The 14679-nt window shown below is 40.2% G+C and overlaps 1 protein-coding gene across 2 annotated transcripts in view; it reads right to left on the reverse strand.

Moving 5' to 3' along the window:
- The window catches only part of GPAT4 (glycerol-3-phosphate acyltransferase 4), an 845426-nt gene that overhangs the window by 115784 nt on the left and 714963 nt on the right, over positions 1-14679 (reverse strand). For both annotated transcript variants that reach the window (XM_044082998.1, XM_044082999.1), the window contains exon 11: positions 8303-8431. In XM_044082998.1, the coding sequence (XP_043938933.1) occupies positions 8303-8431 (129 nt within the window). The remainder of the gene's footprint in view (positions 1-8302; positions 8432-14679) is intronic.

The following is a 14679-nucleotide window of genomic DNA, read 5'->3' on the forward strand; positions in this document are numbered from 1 at the left end:
ATGTCTGAAGTGTCTGTGGTAATGGCCTTATCTGCTTTTGGCAGAGTGAAATTTGCTCCTGGGTTCTGTTATATGGTGTTGTTCTACCATGGGCATGGAAGGAGGGACAGCAAGGTTTCAAGGGGTCAGGAGTGCTGTTCCTTGGCATTTTTCATAAACCATTTTCTCATGTGCAACTTTGCAAATGGGATCATGAGAATTCAGGATGCCATGTATCCCAGTATCTAGGAGGATCAGGAATTTTATTGCAGTGATGAGCTGTCCTGGAAGCAGACTGGTGAAATAGCCCATCAAGAAAGCAATCTTGTCTTGTGGAAGGAAGGCCCGTCTGCTAAACCAAGTCTATGAGGGCTTCCACAAACAGGATCCTTGATTTAGGGAGATTTTGGGATTTTTAAAGACTTAACATGAGATCTAACTTCTGAAAACAGCCTACTGTGATCTGTAAGGCATCTAGTGTCTCTGAAGCAGAGTGAGACAGCCATCTAAATATGGGTAAATATGAACCACTAGAGTTTTGCAGTGTGCTATCAGAGGAGCTAGGTATTTTGTGGAAACTCTTGGGAGCAGCAGATAGCCCAAATGGAAAAGCACAGAACTAGATGTGGGAAATTGTTGATGCAAACTGTAGGCACTTTCTCTGACTGTCTGCTATGGGGACATTGAGAGTTAGTGCCCTTTAGGTCTATGGTGACCATGGAGGCATCTTGGAAGATCATGGGCAGTAATTTCTGCAACATAAACGTTTTGAATTTTGGTATGTTGAGGAACTTATTTAAGCTTTGAGAGTTCCAAGATGGGTGTCCAAGCACTCTCTTTTCATGCGACTAAGATATCCTTGAGTAAAAGTCTTTTCCCTCTCATCCTGGACAGACAGGCTGGATGGATGCTTTGTGAAGTAGTTCTCCGAGTACAGGTGGTAAGAGGCTTTCTTGCTCTTTTGGTGGTTTTGGAAGACTCAAGAAGGGTGCCATTTCTCTGAAATTAATATAGTACTCCCTCTCTATGATGTTGAGGATCCATTGGTTACAGGTGACAGATTTCCACTGGTTTGGGAAGAGAGAAAAGCTTTCCTGACAGAGGTCTGGAGGGGAAGGAAAGGGGTAAAGGGGTGGGGTAGGATATAGTCATAGCTGCTTGTTGTGCTGAGTGGGTTCTCTGGAGCTCTCTGCCCTGTGTGATTGTTTTGTTTGCCATCTCCTAGACTGTCTTCATCTTTTGCCATGGGAAGGCTTTCCCTTATCTCATCCAAGTGTCCACGAATAAAATACCCTAGGGAAGCCAAGAACAAATGAATGACCAGGTAGGCTGCCTTAATAAAGGTACAGTGGGATGTCGGTGAAGAAGCTGGGCTACCGGTAAAGCCTTGAGAAAGGCTTTGTATACAGGTCGTAGTTCCGGCTGGTCAGGTCGCCTGGTGAGAGGAACCGCTAGTGTGGCAGCTAGAAATCAAAGATGAAACACACAGAAAAAACAGGCAAAACAACATAAATGAGGCTCGGCTAAGGAGCTCTGCTTGCCGTGGTGGCAAAAAATCTACATAGTCGAAGTTCAGATTCTAGAAGGTCGTACTTTATTGAAATAAAAAGTACCAGAAGTACAATCACCATCGAAGCGTAGTTCCTTAATGGAAAGAGTGATCCTGAGGATTTCCTTTTATAAGAGTACCTGGGGGTGTGTCAGTGGGAGCCAATCAAGTGTGGGTGAAAAAAACCTTTGTGATTGGGCACGACAACTTGACATCACACCTTACAATCTGATAGGTTAGATACCTTGAGCCAGCTCATACGTGGTTAGTAGAATCACTCTAAACCTACAATAGTGAAGTTCAGACAGTAGCTAAAATTAGCTAAAAAAATGTAGTTAACCAAAAATAGTCTTGCTGGAAAAAAATCAACCCTTGCTGGTAAAATACATTGTTAGGCTACACTTTTCAAAATCTTCGTCAGGATGGTGGACGACCTAAAACAGCATAATAAGCAAAGCTGAGCGTACTAGAGAAATAGCAACAACATGTATGTAAAATAACATCTATGTAAAATAAGAAACAGGCTAGAAAACCAAAAAATAAGAACCAGGCTAGATATCCAAAAAAATAAGATGCAGAAACTAAAAAGAGAAACAAAATAGTGAAAAATTCTTAGATAATGGATATCAATAGCAACTAATGTATTAAGATATGGAACTGAATGAGGGCTGTTAATTAAAAAAAACAATCTTAAAAAGGCACTGATATGTAACCTGAAAAGCTAGAAAGACCCGAAAAAAAAACAGTAATACTGAACCATTGTAGAAAACATGAAAGACATGAAAGACAAAAAAAAAAAATATATGCGAAATCTTTGACCCCAGTCTTGTATCTCAGAAAGATACAACACCATATACCACAACCTCTGCACCTGGACCTCTTAACAGATTTACCGACGAAATGTTACCTTTCGTGCGACAGCCAGTTTTGATCTCACCAGTCTACCTCCAGCCCATGGTCTGACACTTCCTCTGGCGAATTCTGACTCATTTGTTTTTGGTCAATGGTTCATTTATATATATATATATATATATATATATATATATATATATATATATATATATATATATATTTTTTTTGTCTTTCATGTTTTCTATAATGGTTCAGTATTACTGTTTTTTTCGGGACTTTCTAGCTTTTCAGGTTACATATCAGTGCTTTTTTAAGATTGTTTTTTTAATTAACAGCCATCATTCAGTTCCATATCTTAATACATTAGTTTCTATTGATATCCATTATCTAAGAATTTTTCACTACTTTGTTTATCTTTTTAGTTTCTGTATTTTATTTTTTGGATATCTAGCCTGGTTCTTATTTTTTGGTTTTCTAGCCTGTTTCTTATTTTACATACATGTTATTTTACATACATGTTGTTGCTATTTCTCTAGTACGCTCGGCTTTGCTTATTATGCTCTTTTAGGTCGTCCACCATCCTGAAGAAGATTTCAAAAAGTGTAGCCTAACAATGTATTTTACCAGCAAGGGTCGATTTTTTTCCAGCAAGACTATTTTTAGTTAACTACATTTTTTTTAGCTAATTTTAGCTACTGTCTGAACTTCACTATTGTAGATTTAGAGTGATTCTACTAACCACGTATGAGCTGGCTCAGGGTATCTAACCTATCAGATTGTAAGGTGTGATGTCAAGTTGTCGTGCCCAATCACAATAATGTTTTTTCACCCACACTTGATTGGCTCCCAGTGACACACCCCCAGGTACTCTTATAAAAGGAAATCCTCAGGATCACTCTTTCCATTAAGGAACTACGCTTCGATGGTGATTGTACTTCTGGTACTTTTTACTTCAATAAAGTACGACCTTCTAGAATCTGAACTTCGACTACGTTGTTTTTTTGCCACCATGGTGAGCAGAGCTCCTTAGCCAAGCCACATTTATGTTGTTTTGTCTGTTTTTTCTGTGTGTTTTACCTTTGATTTCTAGCTGCCACACTAGCGGTTCCTCTCACCAGGCGACCTGACCAGCCGGAACTACGACCTGTATACGAAGCCTTTCTAAAAGCTTTACTCAGCCTTCAACCACAAGCGCTCGGCTATGCACAGCCTTTCTCAAGGCTTTACCGGTAGTCCAGCTTCTTCACCGACATCCCACTGTACCTTTATTAAGGCAGCATACCTGGTCATCCATTTGTTCTTGGCTTCCCTAGGGTATTTTATTTGCGGACATTTTTCCTCCTCTGCATAGGAGCTTGAATACCCAGGTCCCACAGACATCATTTTCCTGCTGGTTATCTCATCCAAGTGGAAAAGGCCAACATTTTGAAGGGTAATTCCTAGTGTACCTTGGGGTTGGAGACAGGTAAAATTCTTTCACAGTTTTAATTTTCCTTTTTTTGTCAAGTTTCTCAAAAACATGTTCAACTGGAGGACCAAAAAGGAATTCTTTGTCCAATAGGGTGTCCAGTAGTTCAACCTTTACGTGATCTGACGGGGAGGCTTGGTCCTAATCCATACATGTCTGTCAATGAACCTGTGATTTCTGCACTGCAAGATGCATCTAAAGTGTCATAACCACACTTTAGGGAGTGTCTGGAGACTTGTAAAGCTTCTGTAGCTATCTCCTGGATTCCTTAGATAAGGTTCTATATGCAATAGAGTCTACCTTAACTAGAATTTTGTCTTGAAGAAATTCAAGTTACTTTAGCGTATGGAATTGACAATTCAAAGCTCTCACTTCCTTGGTGACAGAGGTATAGACTTTTTTCTTAAATCTGTCAAGTAATCTTCTCTTCCTGTCATTAGGCAGGGGATGTCTTCCTGGTCCTTTAGGTACACCTTTTGTGGATTCAGTGGAGACAACAGAAGGGTCAGCCTTTGGATTGTTGCAGAAGTGCTTGTGAGATTCAGGTTTCCTAGGAGCAGGAGGTAGAGAGTCAAAGTGTAGAGCTATGCTTTCAAAGACATCATCCAGTGTGACATGTACCACAGGAACAGCCAGTGGTCGTGATGAAGGTAAACTTAGCAGTTCCCTGTAGTGGGTATGGGCCTGGGAGAACTGCTTCCTTTTCCAACTTAATGCCTCTTTCATTCTATGTAGGACACCCCTGAAGGAAAGGTCCCAGAGTTGGAGGGGGAAGCCAGGGTATCATCTGAGTCAGGGACTGGCTAAGTTTGAGGTGGTACATGGCAAGAGTAAGACACCCTCCTCATCCACTGAGGTAGAGGAATTTTCCTCTTCCTGAAAAGCTACTTTCCCTTCTTCTTTAAGACGGGGAGGTCTCGGAAGTAGAAGAATGTGAGGGCCCCCAAGAGTTCATGAAGGCTATACATTCCTGCACTATTTTAAGGAGGTCTTGGGCTTCAGTCTGAAATAGAGTTTTTGCATGGAATTCTGCACAGCCAGGACAGTGAGAAATGTCATATTGAGGCCTCAGGCAGAATTGATAAAAAACTAGCTTCTCACACTTAAAGCAATTACTGATTTTTTGAACATTAAATCAGTACACAACATTCTCCAAACAGGATACTTATTTGACTGGAAGAAGGTGTTTGCCTGGAAAAATGAGCCAACCAATGAACTGCAAGCTTTCTGAACACCTGTAAAGTGAATTGGACTGCATGACTAGAAAGAACTGAAGATGGCACCAACGGGCGCATTCTTATACTAAGACGTATAGATGTCAGTTGTTGGACATCTGTCGACTAGGAATCATGTACAGAATCTGGAAATCAGGGTTGTCACTGGCTTCTGCATGGCAGGAAGACCCAAGATTTAGTACTGCAACACTGACTATGAAGAAAACTGTATCACTTTCATCTGATATTACCACAAGACTTTGCCGCTGCAAAAAAAAAAATACACATAGAAGACGGTTTTAAATACTTGAAAACACTTGTCAGGAGACTGTGAAACAACCAATCATAAAAATTAATTTTTAAAAAGTCTTTGTTATAAAATAAATAAAGGAAGAAAGCAAGAAGAAACAAGGATGTCCAGCCAAGCGATGGTTGGACTGTGTGAAAGAAGACCTGTGGCAGCCAGTTACGACTGTCAAAGATGGTAGGACAGTGGTACTGCACTGAGAGAGGTGGCAACAGTTGATATGATACCCTGACCCCATGTAAGGGGAAAAGATGGGGTAAAGGATGTTAATGGTGTGGACTGCACACAAGGCTGTTTATTACAGTGTATCAGAAACACAGGTTCAAAATAATGCTGTGGGTCTCCACCCACAGCTAATAAAAAGAAGCTTTTTCAAGGCTTCAGGAGGATCGGTTTCCTCATACCGTTTCTGTCTTGTGGCAAAACAGGGATCTTTTTTCCACCCTGCACAAGGTGGCTGTATCATTCAGGGCCATCTTTACATATTACCAAATTTGTGCAGATGAGACATTCAACATACTATAACATGGGCACTGTTCCCAGCTCCAGGTAGCTGTATCATTCAGGGCCATCCCTACATGTTACCTAATTTGTGCAGATGAGACATTCAGCATACCGTAACAAACACTGGCACCGTTTCCAGCTCAAGGTGGCTGTATCATTCAGGGCCATCACTACATGTTACCTATATTTGTGCAGATGAGACATTCAGCATACTGTAACACTGGCACTGTTTCCAGTTCCAGGTGGCTGAATCATTCAGGGCCATCACTACATGTTACCTAGTTTTTGCATTCAGCATGCAGTAACACTGGCACTGTTTCCAGCTCCAGGTGGATGTATCATTCAGGGCCATCGCTACATGTTACCTAGTGTTTGCAGATGAGACATTCGGCATGCAGTAACACAGGCACTGTTTCCAGCTCCAGGTGGCTGTATCATTCAGGACCACAGCTACATGTTACCTAGTTTGTGCAGATGAGACATGCAGCATACCGTAACACTGGCACTGTTTCCAGCTCCAGGTGGCTGCATCATTCAGGGCCATCGCTACATGTTATCCAATTTGTGCAGATGAGACATTCAGCATACGGTAACACTGGCATTGTTTCCAGCTCCAGGTGGCTATATCATTCAGGGCCATCGCTACATGTTAACTAATTTTTGCAGATGAGACATGCAGCATACCATAACACTGGCATTGTTTCCAGCTCTGCTCTGTTTAGCACAGCAGGCATGTATAGGTTTAATCAAGTGGGACCAGCAGCAGGTGAGCACACCTGGTATTAATTTGAGGAGGATAGCAGGCAGCATAGTGGTAATATAACAGCGAAGGGTGTCTTTACATAGATTCGATAATTAAAGAAAATCAAAATATTGCAATCATAGATCAATGCTGATAGAATAAGCCCTTTATTACCTATGTAGCAACATTTCTCTACTTTTTTAATTATGTGCACGCATGAGTCTGTATCCACTATCTCTAGAAATGTACATCAAGGTTTCAACCTAATATTAGAATTAAATCTGTCCTTCAACCATTTGACATGGAAACCATTTGAAATGTCGGGACTTGCTAGACACGTTCTGAAACGGGAAGACTGAATGGCCAAAAAAAGAAGACTTATGCATACTAAGTCTGAGACGGCTATTTCTTGAGATATTCCCTTTTCTCCTTGGTACAGCAATCTTAGAGTTAGTATATGCAAGGGCTTGCCCTACCTGCAAAAAACAAAAGTTCAGGATGTGCTTTTCTACTGCACTTTTTTGAGTGCCAACATTTCACTAGAGAGCAATTTGACAGACATGACCTTTATCACCTTCCATGCTTTCCTTCAGTTCTAGCCCACCAACTTGTCACAATACTGCAATGCATCCATTGTCTATTTCATACCTTCTACTTTTTTATTCCTCTTAGATTTGTACACTACAAGTTCCAAGTCTTTCCTGTTTTGCCATGCCTCCATTATCCAAATCATCTTAACTGTCCTGTGCGGCTGTCTCTATCCAGATATGGCTCGAAAGCCAAACAGAATGTTCTAGATAAGAACATGCCAACCCCTCCCAACACAATGATTAGATATATTCTTTTTTTCTTTAAACAGCATGCCATCCCTACCTTCATCACACACACACACACACACACACACACACACACACACACACACACACACACACACACACACACACACACACACACACACACACTGGTCCAACTAGTTGAACTACATCTGTGATAATATATTCGTAAAGTAATAGTTCTGCTTTTTTAATCAGACCTGACCCACCTTATCTTGGTTACTTCAAAGCGTAAGTCAATACGCTAAATTCCACCAGCTTCCCTTACCTTCCTTATGAAAAACGGACCCCTTGATTTTTTTTCTTGTACTTAGCTTATTAAATCCTATCCTTAAAATTTAATGGTAAGAGTATTACATATTTAGTAGGTTAGCAAAGAGCTTTGTAACACTAGAATATGACAGGTAGATACAGAAGTGCCATCTCTGACTTTCCAGCATCTCCTGCTAACCTTCAAATCGTACTGCTGCAATGGGGAAGGTGGTCATGTACTAACATGAGGTGGGGGACATCCTATATAATATTCAGCCATTGAAAGTGCATGTACTAACATGAGGTGGAGGACATCCTATATAATGTTCAGCCATTGGAAGTGTGGCAGTCTTGAAAAACATAGCTTGTCAGTTGAAGATTTTACTGCCAGTGGCTACTTCTACATGTAGACAGCACAACCTGTACTGTTTAGCTGGGTGCTAAATTCTGCTAAGGAATACTCAAAGCAAAACAAAAGACGATTTAATACAGACATATGCTTAACACGTAGTTCACAAAGTTCACCTGTCTTCCCATTACTTCTTTGTATCCGCTCAGTAGTACTCAAGTCACAAGTGTAAGGTTTGTATGGTGATGCTTACCTGTCTGGTCATTGGTGGCAGGTACCAGACGCTGCAGACGATTGCCCAGCTGCTCATCATCCTTAGCAAGTATCGGATCATACCATACTTGCTGCTGTTATAGAAGGCATCACCAAATCGCGGGTCGTACTGCAAGAATACAACAATGTTATGATGACTTACAAAAAAAAAACAGTAAAATTTCTCCGCAATCTAAGGTCTTTCAAACACCTGTTCTCTAATACAACAGAGTTTATTCATTTCTGTTCTGTCATCACAAAGGTGTAAATTTCTTGAATAGGTCCATTTTCAGCTGAGTCCCTGAAGCACAGCTCCGAGGCACTCACATACACTTAATCTAAGCACAGCATACAATGACATACACAGAATGCAAACTACATTAATATGTAAAACATAAAATACATTAATCCCCAGCAGCTCTATTAATATAGTTGTACAGAAAACCAATAATCAGTAACTTAAACAAAGGTTCCAATAACCTTATGCAAAACAGCACAAATTAACATCAGCAAAGTAGGTACTTCCTATAACCAGAGTCTAAGACATTACAAAAACAAATAAATACATCACAACTACAAAAGATTCTGGGTGAAAAAAGTATTCGCAGATAACTTGAAGTGGCAATAAAAATTCCAAGAGTATGTCAGCTATTCGCCCTTACTTTCTTTGAGTCTCAAAATCATCCCTAAGAATTCAATGAATGACTAGGCTACAGATTTATTTTTTTAAATTTCCCACAGCTTACATATGTGAAGCTGAAGGTGTAAGGCTACACAACCACAGAGGTAATGAAGTTCTTGGATTAATTTGGAAATGAAGTATTCCCTTACCCACATTGTTAGTGCGTGACTACTTCATTTCAGAGTTAGCTTTTTAAGAGTTGTGGGTGGGGGGCTTGCTCCAATACTTGCAAAAACACTTAAATGCAGTGGCTGATGTTTTTTGTCAAGTTCTCATCAATGATTTGCATTTCAATCAAAGTTTCATTGACAAAAACCTTAGCACCACAAATTCCAAAGCAACAGAGAAAACATATGGGAGTAGGTGGGGTGAATGACAGCTCGATACTAAGCAGAAGGGAATTGGGAAGGGGGGCCAGCCTTAGGCATAGGCCAACTAGGCGGCCGCCTAGGGTGCCGCTCTAGTAGGGGAGCTTTTCCAGTGTTTATTTGGTGTAGATAGACCAGGATGGGGGCACCAGGTGGTGTGGGGGGAGGCGTCCTGGAGCCTTTTGCCTAGGGCACCAGCTGACCTAAGACCACTCCTTTGTACACTATTAAGACCCAAGACAAGGAAGTACACAGAATACTAATGCAAGAAGCTGAAGATGGCAGGAGGACAGCATGCAAATAGAGACACTGGGGTATGGTAACTTGATCAAGACACAAAAGACATGGGAAATGGAATGAAATGAAAGGAATGTCAGAAAAGTAAACTGGAATGGGAGCTTAGGAAATAATATAACAGGATATACTGGGACAGATAAGGACTGCTAACTAAGCACATGGAAGGGAATAAGGAATGGGGTGAAGCGAATAAAGGAAAGCTACATGATTGATGGTGTGCATTAAATTCCATAAATTATGCAGCTGGTGAGTACAGTACCACATACTAACTTCATAAATCAAGTCAGGCTGCACTTAGAGACATTTTTCTTTAATCCAGTGTTTTGTTAAACTTCTTAATCTGGCAAACCTTTCAGTCTGGGCAACAGTACTGCTCCAGATTATGTATAATATTTATGTATAACACGTGCTGCATAAACCAAGCTTAATGTTTGAGACACCTTCATACAGAAGGGTCTCGAGTACCTTCCGTCATGCAGATAAAAAGCTTAGCATGCAACCAGTGCTTCCACAAATACATGGGTGTGACCAAAAAGCAATCTACTAATTAACCAGCAGAGGGCAGGCATGTGTTGCTAACAGTATGGAAAGGGCATTATGAACCAAGAGAACACTGTGGCCAGACCAGCTGTACTGCAGGACATACTTCTCAACTGTTTTCAAGTTTAGGGATGCCTATGACTTTGTTTGTGTCTTTCGGCTTTTCCCGGTTAGGGGTCGCCACAGCGGAACTCCAGTCCGCTAATGATTGGCAGTTGATTTTTACGTACCGGCTTGCCAGGCCTGACGCACAACCTTCAACGAAGGTACGCCCATTCACGCATGTCTCCACGCAGGAGACGCTCTAGCTAAGAATCGAACCGGACAGCGTCTTACTGTGAGCTGACAACGCTACCGCAGCACCACCATGACTACTGATCAAAATTTACTCTGTCCATCACAAAAGTGCTAACTGAGGAAACATGGATTACAGTCAACAAATAATAATGCTCATTACTGTTGCAATTTCCCTTTACTTACAACAATTTAAATCTTTGTCAAGAAAAAAGCTATGCCACTATCAGTAGTAAGTGATGTGCAACGTAAACTAGTTAAAAAAAAAAAAAAACAGATTTTTTTTTTTTAATAAAAAATAATTATTTTGCTTTGGTATTAAAACAATGGTCCACAACCTTTTTGTGGGGGGGGGGCACTACATGAATTCTTAATGCATCTGCTGGCCACCTCAAAACATAGCAAGTCATTGCGAGTTGACAATAGGTACAGGCGAATGGAAATGTTACTTAAGACGGCAGTCATGAAGTTGCCCATTTTCTACATCACCTTTGCGTTTAACTTTACTCTGGCTTGCAGCCATGACATATTACAAACTCTTGCAAAAAGTTAGTAACATTTACAGACTACAAGTTATAAACAACAAAGTATAGTTACTTCCACAGCTAAAATTAGAGGTGTGCGCACAACTGCAGTCAATTAGGTAAGTAAACATGTGCTGGAAAGTTTATGTGATTGGAGTAAGGCATAGCATTTTTTCACTTTTTTAAAAAAAATTTGGTTACTGTCTGGGGGCTGGATGGTGCTGCGTCGAGGGCCGGATTTCGCCCCACGGCTGGACGCTGTGCACCACTGTATTAAAATCACAAACATTTCATCAGAATAAACCATCATTCTTGAACATTGCTTAAAACACAGTATAAATTGTATAACCTGAAATGACTAACTAATTTAAGTCACCAGTCCAAATGCCTACACAAAACCACTCTCTAATAAATGACTTTAAAGTACATTCTTAAAATGTTAAAACACCTTTGTTTGTTAACTAAGTGGCCTCCGTTTTAAACACTTTTCAGACTTAAATGACACATTATTCATGGCCAGTGCTCAGTATTCATTCTGAGCTGCCACTGAAATTCCAATGACCTCTTTTCAAAGAGGGTGGGTTTGGCATAACAGTTTAAGTCTTCACCTGACAGACAAGGTACAGGGTTTGATTCTAACACTGGGTTATTGACAAGGCTTAAAATGGTCCTTGAGGGTAGTTAGCCTAGTATTCACCTATGAACATTTTCACAATCCTTTCCCTTTAAATCTACTATAAATTACCAACCAACCAATAAAAAAAATGATATTACAGGTATACAGTGCATTCTTTGTCTTTTTTTTTGTTTGTTTGTTTACTGATTTTCACTGGACAACATCAGATCAAAATATCAAAAAAGAAAAGAAAAATATTTCCTTCTGAACATAACTTGCAATTTGAATTCTGATAAACTGATAGCAACAAGGTGATAATTTAAACATGTGTAGAATTATAATGAATTACAACCTATTATAGAAAAAGAGATGAGGAACAAAAACACAATTTTACACATCCACTGCCCAAGAAGAGCTGATAAGACAAAAAATTATAAAACTGAATTCTAAAGATATGAATCGTCTATTGTGCAGAGTCACCAGGAGACAGCAATTAATGCAGCTAAAATATGACTAATGAACCTTTCTGTGCTGATAATATTAAATTAATCTGTTGACTGGTTAACCCTGCACCCCAGGCACCTGCTGGGTCTTAATATCATACAGCAGCAGTCCCCAACCACCAGACAGCACATCATTTGGTATCGGGCCACACAGAAAGAATAAAAGACTTTTTATGTTGGGCGCCTGATTACTCAGAAAAAACTGTGCGTATGTGTATATGTGTATGAGTATGTTTATGTTTTTATCTGCATGCGTCAGTGAATGGGTGCGAGCAGAAGAGACTGTGTGTATATATCCATGTGTGCGTGTGCGTGCATGCTTGTGCATGCATGAGGTAGGTGAGAGTGATCCCTGGCAGTAGCAGCATCGCTTAAGAGGTTTGCGTACCTCTTAAGTTCAGCCTCTCTCCACAAGAAATCTGGACACAGCCACAAATAACAGTGGACAAACTACCAAAAATAAGGACAGATTTTAAATACTGCTCTTATAAACTTAGAAAGTTGCTAGAACAAGAGGGTTTCCATGCAAGCAATAATGTCCGACAGGGTGTGTGGTAATGTGTAATTAATGCCCATTCAGGGGTGCTGTGAGGCACGTTAACACACACCCTGTCGGGCATTACTGTGGTTAGACAATGGGGCTCTCTGTAAAGTTGTTGTGTTTTACTTGTGTATTTATTTTTTTAATATATTTTTGATGTAAAACAGTTCCTCCGCCTAATGTTTCATACTTAGTGTAGTCTACGTTAATGGTGCTGGAGGAAGCATAACAATAATGCTTAAAAAATAATAAGCAAGTGAAACACAACAATTTTACATACAGCTCATTCCTTCTCACACACACACACACACACACACACACACACACACACACACACACACACACACACACTCCTTTCATACACACATTCACTCACACAAGACTGCTTTCACACACAGTCTCCTTTGCTTACATACATGCATTCAGTCGCATCACTCTCTCATCTCTCTCTGACTGACGCACACACACGCACTGCTTTCTTACACACATTCACTCACACGAGATTGCTCTCACCCTCTCTCAATCTTTCAGTCTCCAGCTACTTTCATACATGCATACACTCACACAAGATCGCTCTCACTCCCCCTCACTATCTGACACTCATCTGCTTACATACATGCATTCACTCACACATAACTGTCACTTTCTCTCTCTCTCTCTCTCACACACACACACACACACACACACACACGCACACACACAGTCTCTGCTTTCATGCATACATTCATGCACGCATGCAGACAGAAACACACACGTTTCTGTTTCGCTCACTCTCAAACTCTCATAAGTGCACACACACACATGCTTTATTTTAATTTTTTTTATTTTATTTTACATTTGCTAAACAGCAAAGGCGCTGCTTAGCAAGTGTAAAATAATGGCTCGCTCTCACTTTCACTGACATGCACACATACACTCAAACACAGTCAAACACGCACAGACACCTACCTTTTTTTTTTTAGTTGTCTTCTTTTTTATATTTTACACTCACTAAACAGCAAAAGCGCTGCTTAGCGAGCGTAAAATAATGGCGGCCATTCCATTTTCTCAGTCCAAGCTCCACGGCAGCATATTGGCGGACTCGTTCTTCTCAGTGGGCATTACTTGTACATTAATATCCTGCTGGAGAACGCTAATTCTCCAATCAGGGTACTGATGTACACTTTGCCCATTGTCTAATAGCATGTATTATCTGAATGATATGAAGTCTGAAACTCAAATTCCTGTCATTATTTAATTACTTTAATCCCCAGTCATTTGCCAGAAAACTACACATTTTTTCAGGATGGGGCCAAACATACGAGCCAAAAATCTGGACAGTTGAAAGGTATGCACTGTTGACTCTTAGCTCAAGATATCTGTATAAACCTAAAATAAACAGGGGACAAATAGGAACATAGTTTAATTGATTATTAGGATTTGTGTTAGCATAAATTTTCTAAAATAGAGGTGTGCATAAGTGAGTGAGTGAGAGTGACAGTAAAGAGGTTTGCATACCTCTAGACCTTTCAGCTGAAGAAATCTGGATGAACTCGAAAGAGGAACAAAGGCTCAAAAATAGGTACATATACTACAGCAAGTTTAAAACATTAGGTGTTGAATATAAAAAAATAATACAGTAAAAAAATAAGCAAGTACAACAAGTTTACAGAGAGTCCATTCTCCGAGAGCAATAATAAACTCCAAGGTGTGTGTGTTAATGTGCAATTAACACCTGTGGTGTTGGGCGTCATAATACCACCGGGCAAGCTTTAATTATACATCGACACACACCCATGTCAGGCATTATTGTTTGCTTATTATGCACACGCGATGGCGCGTCTGTCGAAAATTGCCTTACATGAAACCGGTCCATGCTGAAAAAAAAGATTGGAGACCACTGCCATAGAGAACTTTATAAACCTCCATTGAAAACGTTTTTGCACTCTTACCCTCATAGTTTAAAGTCTCCTTTAAGAAAAAGATAAATGTAAGTTGAGCTGAGCCATTCTGTGGTGTTGAGGGATAAAGCCC

Source organism: Protopterus annectens, chromosome 9.part0 (assembly GCF_019279795.1).
Source record: "Protopterus annectens isolate FY-2018-M chromosome 9.part0, PAN1.0, whole genome shotgun sequence".
NCBI classification, from domain to species: domain Eukaryota; kingdom Metazoa; phylum Chordata; order Ceratodontiformes; family Protopteridae; genus Protopterus; species Protopterus annectens.